This window comes from Heptranchias perlo, chromosome 5 (genome assembly GCF_035084215.1).
Source record: "Heptranchias perlo isolate sHepPer1 chromosome 5, sHepPer1.hap1, whole genome shotgun sequence".
In the NCBI taxonomy this organism is placed as follows: Eukaryota; Metazoa; Chordata; class Chondrichthyes; order Hexanchiformes; family Hexanchidae; genus Heptranchias; species Heptranchias perlo.
In genome coordinates, this window is record NC_090329.1 from 51,137,894 (window position 1) to 51,154,971 (window position 17,078).

The 17,078-nt window shown below is 41.9% G+C and overlaps 1 protein-coding gene and 1 long non-coding RNA gene across 3 annotated transcripts in view; both read left to right on the top strand.

Annotated features, from left to right (window-relative positions):
- Nucleotides 1–17,078, top strand: part of LOC137321368 (uncharacterized) — a 230,284-nt gene that overhangs the window by 112,813 nt on the left and 100,393 nt on the right. The window lies entirely within an intron of this gene.
- Nucleotides 1–17,078, top strand: part of wdr35 (WD repeat domain 35) — a 121,148-nt gene that overhangs the window by 16,339 nt on the left and 87,731 nt on the right. For both annotated transcript variants that reach the window (XM_067984349.1, XM_067984351.1), the window contains exons 8-11: nucleotides 387–532; nucleotides 1,097–1,222; nucleotides 7,713–7,898; nucleotides 13,872–13,932. In XM_067984349.1, the coding sequence (XP_067840450.1) occupies nucleotides 387–532; nucleotides 1,097–1,222; nucleotides 7,713–7,898; nucleotides 13,872–13,932 (519 nt within the window). The remainder of the gene's footprint in view (nucleotides 1–386; nucleotides 533–1,096; nucleotides 1,223–7,712; nucleotides 7,899–13,871; nucleotides 13,933–17,078) is intronic.

Genomic DNA, 17,078 nt, shown 5'->3' on the forward strand with positions numbered 1-17,078 from the left:
CATTATGATATTAATTCAGTGCAATATCCACACAAAAAACTACTGCCCTGCTTTCTCGGACCTGTTATGATACAAATACTATAAGTTAAAATGTGAGCCTGTGTTGTGCTGCAGGTATGTGCACTACGAACCTTGTTGTAACCAACTCTAGATGGAAGGAACTGAGGATTTGTTCCACAACAAGGATAGATAATAAAGTTGAATCCACAAAAATGCTTATAAATGCATTAAGATTTTTTAAAGAACAGGACAGTGTTCTAATGACTTTCTCCAATATAGATGGCTGGAATATGTGATTTTGTATGTGGAGGTTGCGTTGCATTCAAATAATGAGGAAGACTATATCAAGAGTGAATAGTGTAACCACCTGGTATTTTTTCTGATAGATCCTGCCCTGATTGACACTGGTATAAATGTGGTTGGCATTCAGTGGAACTACTGTGGGAGTGTGTTGGCTGTTGCTGGTTCCCAGATGTCACCTGGTCAAGACAAGCAGGTCAACGTTGTGCAGTTCTACACTCCTTTTGGTGAGGTAAGAGAGTTTTTCCTCTTCATCATTCTTTTGATTGGTGTAATTTCAAGTCAGCTATATATCTTATTGCATAAGAAACTCAGTATTTCTAAAGAAAGAGTGAAAGGTTATGCCTGTTCAGCATTACACAGCCTGAATAACCAAGAAGATATTCTAAGCAGTTGAACTAAGTAAATCAATACTGTAGCATAAGCAAACTAAATTCTTGCTGTGCACAAATTGTCTGCCATGTTTACCTAAATAGCAATCGGTATACCTCAAAGTAATAGGCTGTGAAGTGCTTTAGAATGTTTTGAGGAAGTGAAACATGCTCTCTAAATGCATGTCTTTTCTTAATTCCTTTATCAGTAGAGTCTGGGGAATTATAATAATCTTTTCTATAAAGCTTTTAGGTCAGTCAGAAGTACTTAATCCAAAGTACATAAAATAATCAGGATCGAAATCGATTTCAGAAAGAAAATGCAACTGCTAAATTTGAAGAATGTTACAATATTGTATGATACATTCTTGATGTTTTCAGAGTTATAACCCATATATTTTCCTGACTTTTCCCATTTCTTTAAGCATTTGCGCACATTAAAAGTGCCTGGCAAGCAGATGTATGCAGCATCATGGGAAGGAGGAGGGCTGAGAATTGCCCTTGCTGTTGATTCTTTCATTTATTTTGCCAATATTAGACCGGATTACAAGGTAAAACAAATCTACCAGCATCCCAAAACTTTTTTGTATGTTCTGAGGTTAAATAGATGTTTATTTCTCATGTAAAATGTTTATATTTGGTGTAGTTAAGAATTGTGTCGATTGCACAGAACAAAGCAGTAATCCATATGTTGCTTATTATTTGTGAAGATGATTCCTAAAATCTGAGTAATGAAGGAATGTATCTGGTCACATTAACAACCATGACAATTATTTTCCTTTATATTGTGCTTTTTTTCCCCCTCATTGAAATGATTAAATGAAGATTAAATAATTGTTGAAAATAATACTTTTAATAAGCACCTGTATTAAATTCAAAAATATTGAGTGAAACAAATAACTGTATTTGAAAAAGATAGTATAAAGTGATAATATTTCTAGCTATAAAACAAATAAGCTCCATAATTTATTATTTCAAAGAACTTCATCCTTTTAAAAATGTGTCTTTGGAAATGCAAACCATAATACCAGGGGACAGAAAAGTGTTGGTAATTGAACTGCTGGTAACTGCCAAAAAGAATGTGGAGTAGAGGTATTTAAGGTACTTTTAGTGTTGTTAATGCCCCTCTGCCTTTTCCAAGGTAACATACTGCCAAAAGATTACTGTTGGGGAACTATAACTAGCAATTTTACTAGCTATTAAGAATTAGTTATAATCAATCTGTAACTCTGTATATTCTAAGAATTCAGAATCCTTTTGCCACCAATGTTCTAAATCCCTCATGGGCCAAATTTTATGGTTGCCAACAGGCTTACAGCAACATGTTTAATAAAAACAGGAAATACTGGAAATGCACAGAAGGTTGGTCAGCAACTGTAATGAAAAAAAGCAGTTTAACACTTCATGTGGGGGGCCCTTTCAATTAACTGATAGTTGAAACAAGAGAATCCCTTTTTAAGACAGACTAAAACAAAAACGTTGAGTAGGCTCTCTTCCCTTCCTTGTTCATTTCTGATAAAGGGCCTCACCTGTGACGTAGCCTGTTTTTTTTCTAATTTCAGATGTTAGTGGACCTGCTTGTTATTGCCAGCACTTTCTGCTTTTATTTCAGATATCTATCATTTGCAGTGTTCATTTTAATCTTTATGCCAATATGTTTTAAAATGTTATTTTCATACCTCACAATTTACAATATGAAATTAGAGTTTAGACTTGCTAATACATCGCAGCACATTGCTGAGGTCATCTTATGAGATGCGGAAAAAAATTAGAACCCTTTGAGAAAAAGACTATTGATATTGTGACTACTTTGAGCCAAAGTTAGTGAATGAGAATTATTTTCTTTTTTTTATTTTCACAAGGCAATTGATAAAATTCCATGTGTGAGGCTTTTAGAGAATGTTAAAACTCGAAGAATCAATGGCAAACTAGCCTACTGAATTGAAAATTGGCTTAGTATTGAGTAGCTGAAAGCAGTGATGAATGGAACAGACTTAGGGGGTAATTTGAAATTTGAAACAGGGTAAAAGAAAAATTCTAATGAGGTCCTGCCATTAAATTTGGCAGGAGCTCCACCATCCCGGGATTACCGAGTTTCTCGGTCGCTGATAGGCTCCCTCCCTGCCTCCCCGTAAATATCGGGGCCTTAATCTATGGTCAGTGACTAGCAGTATGCTACAAGGGTTTTCTTGTCTCCTGGGGGTAGAATTTCATGAGGATTCCCCGATCTTGATTAAACATTATAATGGAATTTTGGGGATAATCACACGTCCCCATATAATTAGCCTGACAGACTGAGGTTTTAAGCTTCTGATGGGTGTATTTAGATTATGGCATTAAGTCCTCAGCAATTTAAAAATGAGGTAATCTTTTTAAAAAAATGTTGGCATCTTGACCTGATCTGAAGCTAAATATCAGAGCTGCATGATAACAAATTCTACTAGATATTGGAGATATTATGATAGAAGTGTTTAAAATTATGGAAAGATGAGACAGGATAGATAGAAATAGACTGTTTCCAATGGTTGAGGTGTCTAGAATGAGCAGTCATAGATACAAAATTAAGTATAAGAGATTTAGAACAGAAAGCAGGCAAAACTTCTTTACACAGTTGTCAGGCTGTGAAATTGAGTTCTAAGGGTAGTTGTTGAGATGCAAACTAAGATTAGATTGGATAGGTGGATGAAGGAAAAGGGGATGAAGAGATATGGGAATAATAGTGGGTAAATGTGTTAAGATAATTTGCTCACATGGAGGGTAGATGCTGGTTGGGCCGAATGGCCTGTGTCCGTGTTGTAACTTCTATGTATGTATAAACTGTATAAGGGAGACTGATCAGAATTCAGTGATCTGGACCAACTAATTGAATGGGCTAATGAATGGTAGAATAAAATTATTAAATGTAAGGTAATAAGTATTGGAGGGGGAAATATAAAAATGTTTCCCTTTTTAGCTTTTTCTTTTGCTTTAAAAAAGAATCTCTACTGTTCTGTAAATGCTGACTCACGCTGGGGTGCTCTTTCATTGTTGCTGTTTTCTTTGAAATAGAGTGGTAAAATGTTTAATAAGTTGAGGCACGGTGGACTAAAATAAACTGAAGCTAAACATTAGTGCTGCGTGATTATCAAATTTTACCAGTTACTTATGAAAAGCCTATGAAAATCAATTAAAAATGTTTCAATTTCATGTTAGCTGGTTTATGTCAAACTAACACCTGGTCATATAGCTCAATGTTATCGACAAGTAATACTCTCCATAGCATCATAGACACAGTGGAACCTCGATAAGCTGCATTCCCATTATCAGAGTTAACAGTTTGGCAACCGATATCGGTGGTGATTGTCAGAAAACTGCATTTACACTGGACATTAAGGCTGGGATTTTCTGCTTTTGTGGTATCCCAGTATATCTTAGTCATGGTGGGATTTCTATTCGCTCCTGACCCCAGCATATTTTCTCGGATCAGGGAGCTTTGCGTATTTGTGGTGGACTTCAGGATGCAGATTGGCCGTAGGACTCCGTGCTTCCGGAAAATCTTTTAAAATTTTAAGTTTTTCTTTAAAAGCTCCTTAGCCCGTGCAGTCAATTACAGGGTAAGGCGTAGGCTAAGGCAAGTTTTTCAATTTCAATGTTTTTCAATTTTCCCCCGCATGCTGCCATAGCAACGCAGTATGTCAAGAATGCACAGGCGTTCTATGCACCCAGCATTACTAGAGCGCAAATTACTGGAGCTACTTTAAATTACGTAATTACATCATTTGTATAGTGTCATAATATACTCATCCAAATATGGATTGTACATCCCCTATCACTTCCAGCAGAAAAATCTACAATATGATGGGGAGAGCAGGAATTGCATTGGGAAGCCAGCATAACTCGCGTGGAAAATCTACACTTAAATGTCTGCCTCTAGAGAGTTGTAACTGGACACTAAAGGGACAATTTTTCTGCATGTGTAAGTTGAGTGCGGAGCCTTGCCTGCCAGATGTGCATATTGGGAAATCGTGTGGGCTCCCCATGGTTTTCTGTCCATTAAAATTAATGGATCAAAAATGGTGAGAATTGTGCCAGGATTTCCTATTGTATGTTGCCAGAGCAAGCATTCGGAAAATCGGGTCTTAACTGTCTGTCTCGAGGGTTCTTTTAGGCTGCAAACAGATACTTCTTTTGTTTTGAGTATGATTACAGTAATAAACTGAATAAAATTACAATGATTGAGTTTTGGCAAAACTGGAAACATTTTAGAGATTTAAGCAAACGCTTATGTGTACGCAGTGAATTGTAGGTGCTTTCACACCGTGTTCAGTAGCAACGTCTCAGTCAACATCTAAAATATAGGATCTGGTCATTTATTTCATTGCTGTTTGTGGGACCTTGGTGTGCGCAAATTGGCTGCTGCATTTCCTACATTGCTACAATGACTACACTTCAAAAGTACTTCTGTGGCTATAAAGCACTTTGGGACGCCCTGAGGCAAATTATCAACCAAAATTAATCTGGCTGCAACAAACTATTTTTAGGTGGTATTTTATGGGAACTTTATTACATTGCATTACATTGAGTCCACAGCACAGAAATAGGCCATTCGGCCAACTAGTCTACATGGGCGTTTATGCTCCACACGAGCCTCCTCCCTCTCTACTTCACCTACCTCCATCAGCATACCCTTCTATTCCTTTTTCCTTCTTGTGCTTATATAGCTTCCCCTTAAATGTATTTATGTTATTTGCCTCAACTACTCCCTGTGGTAGTGCTTTCCACATTCTTACACTCTTTGAGTAAAGAAGTTTCTCCTGAATTCCCTGTTGGATTTATTAGTGACTATCTTTATATTGATGACCTCAAGTTTTGGACTCCTCCACAAGTGGAAACATTTTCTCTACGGCTAAGTTATCAAACACTTTCATTATCTTAAAGACCTCTATCAGGTCACCCCTCAGCCTTCTCTTTTCTAGAGAAAAGAGCCCCAACCTGTTTAGTCTTTCCTGATAAGTATATCCTCTCAGTTCTGGTATCATCCATGTGAATCTTTATTGCACCTTCCCTAGTGCCACTATATCCTTTTTAAAATATGGAGACCAAAACTGTGCACGGAACTCCCAAGTGTGGTCTAACCAAGGTTCTATACAAGTTTAACATAACTTCTCTGCTTTTCAATTCTATCCTTTCAGGAATGAACCCCTGTACTTGGTTTGCCTTTCTATTGGCCTTATTAACCCGCGTCGCCACTCTTAGTGATTTGTGTATCTGTACCCCAAGATCCCTTTGCTCCTCAACCCCATTTAGACTCTTATTATCCAAGCAATATGTGGCCTCCTTATTTTTCCTACCAAAATGCACCAGCTCACCCTTGTCTATATTGAAATTCATTTGCCAATTACATGCCCATTCTGTAAGTTTATTAATGTCCTCTTGCATTTTAACGCATTCTTCCTTTGTATTAACTACACCCCGCAATTTCATGTGGTGTGCAAATTTTGAAATTGTATTTCCAATTCCCAAGTCCAAATCGTTGATGTAAATTGTGAACAACAGTGAACCCGGCACCGATCCCTGTGGAACACCACTTCCTACTTTTTGCCAGTCTGGGTAGCTACTCTTAACCCCTACTCCTCTGTTTTCTGTTTTGTAGTCAGCTTGCTATCCATTCTGCTACCTGTCCCCTGACTCCACACGCTCTGACCTTAGTCATGAGTCTACAATGCAGTACCTAATCGAAGGCCTTTTGAAAATCCAAATTTATATTTAAAAAAATTATAGACAAATGTTCTTGTTTGGTAAGATATGATGCAGATTTACAATTGTTCATTAGAGTTTTTCAATCAGATGTTGGGTTGTGTTTTCAATTGAGTTGATGTTTGCAATAGCAATTTTTTTCTAAGTTTGTTTTACAGTATGTGTTAGGAAAATGTGAAGAAAAATTATTTTTAGATGTTTCTTAGTGGCTATTATGAGTTATTTGCTCTTATAAGATAAACATATTTTCTAAAATATTTTACAAAATGAGCAGTGAGTGGTCTGGTTCAAACTGTCCTGCCAAATGCCTAGACTAGCAACATACACTGTAAATCGCGTTAGCATACTGTAGTTAATAATTATAGAATAAAACACAAAACTGTGGGGTAGATCAGCAGCCAGAGATTTATTACAGGGAGCCAGCCCTTCTACACATCAGGATCACGTTTCTACATAATGCAATACAAACAAGTCCAGGGAGAGCCTTAAACTGCACCATAACCTGCAAATGTTTTAAAAAGTGACAAAAATGGCTTGTCCAAAGTGATTTTAATTTAGTGGGAGTTTAACTCAAGATCCTTCTTACTTTAAAGTGAAGCTTTTTGTGCAAGAGTTAAGTAGCACCATGCATAATCTCACCATACTGCCTTTTTACCAAGCTTACTGAGCCCATCAGTCCCATTTGTTCACTGTTTAAGTGGCAGCGGTGATCAAAGTAGTGTTCATTCAGCAAAATTGTGACTGCCATTGATTTTAATGGGGAGCGAACTTAATTATAATTAACTGTTCACTGTCTCGGTGGGGGAAATGGCAGAGTGGCGCAAATAGCCCAGGAAATTTTGGCACGTATAAATAATGGCGTAACTCACATAAACCATAATTCCCTGGGACTATTATGGTGCAAGACGAACCCTACGCTGTTGATGTGCCACTCTAATGGTGCAAGTCTCCAGGAAATTCTAGGACACTAAAACAAATTGTGGACAGACTACGGATAATTTAAAGTTTTATTTGAATTGCTATCGGTGATGTAATTATTAAACCACTTCAATTTGAAGCTTTTTTTTAATAATGTTGTGTAAATGATTACAGTTTTGGAAGTACAGACAGCAAAATAAGGCCTAGTGACAAATTTATTAAACATTTAACAGCTACTGGAGCGATCAAAAGTTGATTAATGACTTTCACGTAACTTTTTGGTCTGTCACTTCAATGATTTATGAGCTCAAAAGAACACATTTTTATGAAACAATAACATTTTTTATATTCAACAGTCATACTGATCCAATTTTTGTCTTTTGACAGTGGGGTTATTGCTTCAATACAGTAGTATATGCATATACCAGACCAGATCGATTGGAGTACTGTGTAGTCTTTTGGGACACCAAGAACAATGAAAAGTATGTAAAGTACGTAAAGAGTCTGATTTCAATAACTACGTGTGGGGACTTTTGCATTTTAGCAACTAAGGCTGATGAGAGTTCTCCCCAGGTAAGAGATTGTTTCTTATATTCACTACATTTCATATGAATTTAACTGACCTCAAAGAGAGGAGAACGCTAATATTGTAGCTGAAATATTTAATCAACTGTTTGTTTAGCATTTATCCCAAAACTGACATTATTAAAATGCTTTCAAGACTGACACCGATAGATTTTTGTTGGTAAGGGTATCAAGGGATTATGGAGCAAAGGCAGGTAAATGAAGTTGAGGTACAGCTCAGCCATGATCTAATTGAATGGCAGAACAGACTTGAGGGGCTAAATGGCCTACTCTTGTGCCCAGCTTTGTTTATTCCTATGACACCAGGTCGGGGCAGCAAAATGTTGGGAAAGGCTATGACGCTACTATTTTAAAGCAAAGAGAAGAAGCCATTAGATGCCAGAAAATGACACAATGGGCACAAATAATAAAATATATACGCTCAAAGTGCACTTTGTCCGGCCCCCAGATCACCAGGATTTCCTGTGCCGAGCTATACCTGCAGCTGCATGTTTGGCCTCAGACATTGGTAACTTCTAGCTATTGATGGATATTGATAGCCAGCAAGTCTCGATTCCATCTAATGAACCTGGGGGGGTGGGGGGGTGGGGGGGTGGGCAGTGTTGAAATTTAATAAAAATGGCTTTACCTCCATTCTTTGGCCTTTCCCTGGGACTCCCATGGATCCTCTGCACTGCAGGGGTCCAAGGCTAGACCACAGTATCATGTTCTCTGGGCACCGCTGTCCTCGGGCACCCAGCCAGTGAATGATCCGGAAAATGAGGTTGGAGGTTGGCAACATCTTATTTACGTTTCTGCATTTGGGGCTCCAACCTTTTTATATGACCTTCATGTTTGGGGGCAAGGTCAAGAAAATTGGCCCTAATTCCTCCTTTGTGATTAGTTATTTTCTACTTTTGTAATTCACCAATCATATTAATTAAGAACTTTTCTCCCTAATTTCAGTATTTTCCCTAATCACACTCCACCAAAAATATTCTATCAAATCATAAAAACACAGAAAATAGGAGCAAGAGTAGGCCATTCGGCCCTTCGGGCCTGCTCCGCCATTCAAAATGATCATGGCTGATCGTCTAACTCAGTACCCTATTCCCGCTTTTTCCTCATATCCCTTGATCCCTTTAGCATTAAGAAATATCTCTATCTCCTTCTTGAATACATCTAATGAAGTGGCCTCCACTGCCTTCTGTGGTAGAGAATTCCACAGGCTCACCACCCCTCTGAGTGAATTTCTCCTCATGGTTCTAAATGGCATACCCTGTATCCTGAGACTGTGACCCCTGGTTCTGGACTCCCCAGCCATCGGGAACATCCTCCCTGCATCTAGTCTGTCTAGTCCTGTTAGAATTTTACATGTTTCGATGAGATCACCTCTCATTCTTCTAAACTCTAGTGAATATAGGCCTAGTCGACCCAATCTCTCCTCATATGTCAGTCCTGCCATCCCAGGAATCAGTCTGGTAAACCTTCACTGCACTCCCTCCATGGCAAGGACATCCTTCCTCAGATAAGGAGACCAAAACTGCACACAATACTCCAGATGTGGTCTCACCAAGGCACTATATAACTGTAGTAAGACATCCCTACTCCTGTACTCAAATCCTCTTGCAATGAAGGCCAACATATCATTCGCCTTCCTAGCTGCTTGCTGCACCTGAATGCTCACTTTCAGCGACTGGTATACAAGGACACCCAGGTCTCGTTGCACCTCCCCTTTTCCCAATCTATCACCATTCAGATAATAATCTGCCTTTCTGTTTTTACAACCAAAGTGGATAACCTCACATTTATCCACGTTATACAGCATCTGCCATGTTCTTGCCCACTCACCCAACTTGTCTAAACCACATTGGAGCCTCTTTGCATCCTCCTCACAGCTCACATTCCACCCCAGCTTTGTGTTGTCTGCAAACTTGGAAATGTTACATTTAGTTCCCTCATCCAAATCATTGATATATATTGTGAATAGCTGGGGCCCATGCACTGATCCCTACGGTACCCCACTAGTCACTGCCTGTCACCCGGAAAAAGGCCCGTTTATTCCTACTCTCTGTTTCCTGTCTGTCAGCCAATTCTCAATCCATGCCAGTATATTCCCCCCAATCCCATGTGCTTTAATTTTGCACACTAACCTCTTGTGTGGGACCTTATCAGAAGTCTTCTGAAAATCCAAATACACCACATCCACTGGTTCTCCCTTTTCTATTCTACTAGTTACATCCTCAAAAAACTCCAGTAGATTTGTTAAGCATGATTTCCCTTTCATAAACCCATGCTGACTTTGTTCAATCCTGTTAATGCCCTCCAAGTGTTCTGTTATCACATCTTTTATAATAGACTCTAGCATTTTCCCCACTACTGATGTTAGGCTAACTGGTCTGTAATTCCCTGTATTTTCTCTCCCTCCTTTTTTAAATAGTGGGGTTACATTTGCCACCCTCCAGTCTGTAGGAACTGTTCCAGAGTCTATAGAATTTTGGAAGATGATCACTATTTCCAGGGCCACTTCCTTTAGTACTCTGGGATGTAGATTATCAGGCCCTGGGGATTTGTCAGCCTTTAGCCCCATTAATTTCCCTAGCACTTTTTTTTTTACTAATAGTGGTTTCCTTCAGTTCCTCCCTCTCACTGGACCTTTGGTTCCCTAACATTTCTGGCAGGTTATTTATGTCCTCCTTTGTGAAGACAGAACCAAAGTATGTGTTTAATTGTTCTGCCATTGCTTTGTTCCCCATTATAATTTCCCCCATTTCTGACTGTATGGGATCATAATCCAGTGAAATAAAAATTCTGAGAGATACAGCCTCTAGTCCACTATAAACCCTAAAAATAAAAGTTACCGTAGAAATGCATTTTAAAAAAAAACAGAAAGTCAAATTTGTCCATAAATAGTCTTAATAACGTCTTCCCCTTTTCACAAGCAGCAAATGTACCTCTTAGGGTCTGTCAACATCCTGGACCCCCAAGTGCACCCTCCTTCAGCAAAATTGTATTAAATTTGTCTCTCCATGTACCCAGGACTGCATTTCCCAGAAATCATCTTGGCCTTTAGTAGAGTAATTCCCATGTGATTATTTCCACCTCCCCCCTAAATAAGCTTGCTCAGAAATCCGTCTGCTGGAATTTGTTTATCTACCATCTGACCCCAATATCCATGTGTACAATTACCAGCAGGATCCTCTAACAAGAATACTGTGATATACCCTCCACCCCCCGCGCCCCCCCGCTGCCGCTGCTTCCATCTCTTTGGGTTAAATTATGAGGACAGGTTTCAAAGAATAGGCTTGTATTCCCTTGAGTATAGAAGATTAAGGGGTGAGCTTACTTCAAGGTGACCTGATAGAGTTCACAGCTGGAAAAATGACTGAAGATTGAGAGATATGGTGGGAAGGTGGGACTGAGGTCAACCAAAAATGGGAAGCTTGTTGGTCAAATGACTTTGTCCTTTTTCTGAAATTTTATTTGTTGTCACCATGAGGTCCTGCGATGGAACATCATGGGCCCGATGTTAGCAGGGCTGCGGGTTCTCGGCGGGGGGGCTATCGGGCGCGTGGGTAACGCGCCCGGTGAAATTAGTCAGTTTCCCACGCGATCGTAGCAGACAATCCACTAATTGGATCCACTTACCTGCTCCTCCGGGTTCCCCACTGCTGATCTGTGCGTCGAGCGGGCCACGCATGCGCAGTAAGATCTGTCAGCTGGAGGCGCTCTAGTTAAAGGGGCAGTCCTCCACTGATTGATGCTGCAACAAATAGAAAAAATTACAGCAGGGAGTAGCCCAGGGGGAAGGCTGCTCCCAGTTTAATGATGCCTCACTCCAGGTATCAATACATGGGGTGAGGAGGATGGGGAGGACAGAGATCTTCCTCCCGGCGGGCGGGAGGAAGCGGCCTGCCTCTGCCACCAGGAAGGCCTGGCTCAGGTGGCAGAGGAGGTCACCAGCGCCACCAACATATTGCCCACCTGCATACAGTGCAGGAGGCACTCCAATGACCTCAGTAGGTCAGCCAAAGTGAGTACACATAGTCTTTCCCCTACACTCCGTCTGCCACATCACTGCCCCCACCCCACATCTCCTTCGGCACTGCCAACACTACTCTGTCACATCACCCCTCATACCCACTCAAACCTCATCCTCATCTTACCTGCACCTACTCACTTCGCCAGTACTCATCCCGCCACTACCGCTCAACCCAATCCTCATACAATCTCATGGCTCTATCTCATACTCACCCTCTCGTGCATCTCTTTAACGGCCAGCCTCACTCAACCTGCCACTACCTGTGCTGCAGCCACAGGGCATGCATCACATATGTGCAGTAGGCAGCGTAAGGCAAACGTGTCGTGAGCATGAAGGGGATGCACAAGGGTGTTTGAGGGTTTGTCATGGGTGTTACTTATATTGAATTTCTGAACAACTCACATTACTTATTATATTGGCACCACTACTGCCATGTCTTCGCGAATCCTGTCTGGTTTGTGCAATAATGCCCGCTCCTGAGGATCACTATGAGGAGCCACAACTGATGCCACCCATTGTGTCACTGCAGAGTGGGTGTAGGTGTATTTGCAGGGCTCTTCTGCGCAGACGACTGGGAGGATGTGGAGAAGTTGTTGAGGGCAGTGGTGACTTTGACTCCGTGTGCACTGTTGCTCAGAGAGGTCCAGGAGGCTGAGCCTCGGTCTGTGGACCCTGTGGCGAGGGTAGTGCCCTCTGCGACGCATCTCTCTCTGCGGTAGCCCTCCCTCCTGCCGTGCAGGTGGATGTGTCACAGCACTCTGTTGTGGAGCTCCACGTGTCAAAGGTGGATGGCAAGGCTGGTGATGCTGTTCGGCCTCCTAGGAGGTCATGACTGCAGCTACGGCGGCCCCCATCCGCAAGATGTACATCTGAGGGGGTCCGCAAGGTAGGTACATGTCTCTGGACCCCGGGGTAAGTGTGCAGGTTGGTGACTTTGACTGTCAGGAGGAGGGTGGTGGAGGCCAAACTTTGTCCCAAGTGACAGAGTGGCCTCCTGCAATGGGTGAGGGTCACCCCCCCCCCCCACCTGTCAAATGGACCTTTGCAGCTGCCACAGGCTGACAGCTGCAACACGTCCATTTGACCTGGGAGTGTTTCCCCCAGTGTGGGAAACAGTCCCACTTTGTTCTAAAATCCCACATAATCCCTTAATCAGGTCAGTTAATGACCTGAAATACCTAAATAAATACTGTCAAGTGGCATCCCGCTGGCTTTAATTGCCTGCGGGATTCCCACCAGCGGGGGCTGCGCGCGCACGCCGGTGCGTCTGTGGTGAACCCGGAAGTGGGCGGGATTGAGACGGGATCCGGTCCCGCTCCGGGATTCCCCAATTTTCGGGGCCCCCCCGCCGAGAACGCACCCGATAGCGGGTGGTAAAATTACCCCCCATATTTCTGTGCTCTAGCAATAGAATTGATAAAAATTTGACAGCTTTAATTAGCTGGCCAACTATCTTGTGAGTTAGGTATAAACTCATATGGATAATTATACACAGGCTTGTGTTTTACAAACAAATACTTGAGGACAAGACTATTGTGGCCTTATTATGAAGCTTATAATTAGTTAGAAACATTTCCATAATTTTGTCTTTATCTTACTACTTAATGTGTTATGTATTAACTTTCACCAACAGCTATAAAATACCGTCAATTTATTCTGTTTCGTCACTTGTTGCATCTCACAGGCTAATTTGTTTTTTTTGTTTATATGCTGCACTTGAAAGGATGAGAATGAGATGGAGTCTGTAGTTGCTATGGTAACTGTTTCCAAAATTTATTTCAATGCTAATGTGTCTGTAATATCATGATGTATGCATTTGTATTCATTTTCACAGCAGCAGGCAACTGATTTTGATTAAACACCTAATGATACATTTTAAGATGTACTTGATTATTTTTAATATCATTGTCATAACATCTGATCATTTTCTCCTATTTTAGTACGTTCTTGTGTTGTGTAATTCCATTGGAACTCCCTTGGATTCAAAATATATTGACATTGGTGAGTGTACAAATTTGATTTATGGATGAAATTATGGAAGATATTGTTTCAGATGATGATTTGTATTCAGATTGGTAAAATGAGTTGCAGTTTGTTGATCTTGGTCAGTTTCTTCACAAGTGACCTATTAAGATTTGCTTATATTTGGACCAAAGTAGTCGTTGTGACAAAATGCAATTTTTTGTCTGTTGAATTTTTAAAAAAAATTCAGTCTTGTTACTGGAAACGGTACACATGGGTTATTTGTGGTTTACAGTGAGCTTGGTGCTGAATTGCACAGAAAATGCATATTATGGCAGATGAAGCTCAATTAATATGGGATGGGGTCATGACCTCCTATGAAACAAAAATGTTTTCCGATATTAGTGCAAGCTGACTGCGAGACATTCCATTCCAGTTATTAGATAGATCATGTGGAGGAACAGTGTCAAAGACATTTTTAAAATTCCACTTAACATTGGTAAGGGAAATTCAGCCTTTTGTCTCAGTATAACTTTAGGTCCCATATCGTACAGATCGAAGAATCAGGCCAAGCCTGAGGTAGTGGGTTTGACTGACAGTTGTGTCTAAGACATTTGAAAAGGGGACAGTTTGACTGTCGCCCTCTTTGACAGACAGCTTGATGGTCAGAGGTTTATAGTTGGGGATTATATTGGGCTTCATATGTTCAGTAGATAGTCTACCGGCCTCCACTAGCCTAGTGGTTATGGTACTGGACTAGCAAATCCAAAGGTTGTGAGTTCAAACCCCACCAAAACATCCTTGAATTTATTGTGAGCTACCACCAGAAAATGAGCATGGAAGCTATTGAATTGTTGTAAAAACCCATCTGGTTCACTAATGTCCTTTGGGGAAGGGAATCTAACTGGTCTAGCCTACATGCGACTCCAGGCCCACACTCTGTGATTGACTTAATGCCCTCAGGGCAATTAGAGATGGGCAATAAGTACTGTCTTGCCAGTGTCGCTCACATCCTAAGAACTTTTTTGTGTTTGAGTTTTGCAGGCAACAGCTGTAGAGCTATGTATTTTTAAGTTAAGTTAGGTCAGATTGAGGTAACAGCAAGTAGACTTCTGTATAAAGCCTAGAAGCCCTGAATTCCTGGATGAAGGCTTCTGTGGGGAGCTGATGAGGTGCACCTCTTTGCTACTATTGTGAGGGATAGCAGCCTTGAAGTACACACATCAACTTCTCCACTGGTACTGAGAACAGGGGGGAAATTTTAACCCCAAAGAACAGGTGGGTTGGAGTCAAATTGAAGGTGGAACTACCAGTTTTTGTGATCGCGACCGCAACCTGGCTCCAACACCCCCACTTCCGGGTTTAACGTGGGCGCATTTGGATGTACGTGTGTAGCCGATTCGCGTATGTCGCGTCCCCAATTACTGCCGGCGGGCGGATCGTTAGCGGGGCAGTTTACCTAGTTGAGATACTTGAGGTAGGTTTTTTTTTAATTGATTCTGAAATTGATTCCAATTTAACGTTTCCAGCACCAGTTTCCCGGGCTTCTGAATCTCATCAGTGAAATGGAGGTGAGATTCAGCCGCAGTTAATTTGGGTTTTTAAACCTGTAATTGCCCCATCTGAATAAAAGATCAGTTATTGCAACTCGTCTCTCAGTTCTCTGAGGCAAACGTTTGGCTGAGAGTTCTTATGTTGAGACTGAGAGTTCTTGTGTTGAGGCAGCTTTAGCAAAACTTTGGATTCTTTCAAACTGACAAGGTCAGGATGGGAGGGCCCAATGGATGTTTTCGAGAGGACATCTGAGGAGGAGGAAAATGGCCATCCATGACAGGACGTCGTGCTGTGTTGGGATCTGCAAGTGCACAAGAGGGAGGAGCACAACAAAGATCTGGAGAACAGCAGAGAGGGAAGCAATAGAGGGGCCAAGGATGCAGGAGGCACTACCTACATGAGAGGGTCGACAGGCAGAGGCTGAACTTCCTGGACCTCTCTGAGGAGCAGTGCCTTCGCAGACTCAGATTGAGTCGGCAGGTGGTCGCAGATATCTGTAGCCTTCTTCAGGAAGAGCTGCTCCCAACTGGTTCTGGTGGCCACGCATTGCCAGTCACAGTAAAAGTCACCACCGTCCTCAATTTCTTTGCCTCTGAATCCTTCCAGGGCGCCAGCGGTGACAGCTATGTGGTGTGTAAGTCGTTTGCACATAAGTGTATAAGGCAAGCGACGGATGGGTTGTTTGCCAGGGCGACCAATTAGGTGAACTTCCCCCGTGATGATGATAGCCAGAGTGGGCGGGCAGTGGGTTTTGCCTCTCCGGCTGGCTTCCCATGGGTGCAGGGCGCAATCAATTGCACACACGTGGCAGTCCGAAGACCACCACATGAGCCAGGAGACATCATCAACCGAAGGGGCCATCACTCCATCAATGCACAGCTGGTGTGCGACCACAAGAAGCGATTTATGCAGATGTGCACCAGATTCCCTGGCAGCTCTCATGATGCGTTCATTCTATGCCAGTCCAACATTCCAGACCTCTTCCAAACAGGAGACAGACTTAATGGCTGGATCGATGGAGACAAGGGATAGCCCCAGCAAACTTGGCTCATGACACCTGTGAGGAATCACACCAATGAGGCACAAGAGCGATACAACCAGAGCCACATGACCACCAGATGTGTCGTTGAACAAGCCATAGGCATGTTGAAGATGTGCTTCATATGCGACGCGCTTCATATGCCTGGATAGATCTGGAGGCGCGCTTCAGTACTCGTCAGCGAGGGTCTCCAGAATAATCGTGATTTGCTGCGCCTTGCACAACAGAGAGGTTTAGAGGTGGAGGAGGATGAAGGCGCTCGTCAATCATCCACTGATGGTGACAACATTGAAGATGAGGAGGAGGAATATGAAGATGTGGCACCCATCGTCAGACCAGCCACACACATTGTTGCCAGGTCTGTCTTTATCTCTCACAGGTGCTCTTAATAACAATGGCAAAAGAGAGACATTGAGATACTCAGGCCGGCTGGCACAACCATCAACACCACCAACACCTCCCCCCACCCCGGCCTAGCACAAAACAGTCCTTCAAACAGACATACACCCAATGCACATCAGCCCAATGGGTACCGCCACTTATTGGCATTGATCATGGAACAAATGAAAGGGCGACCTAACACTCGGGACGC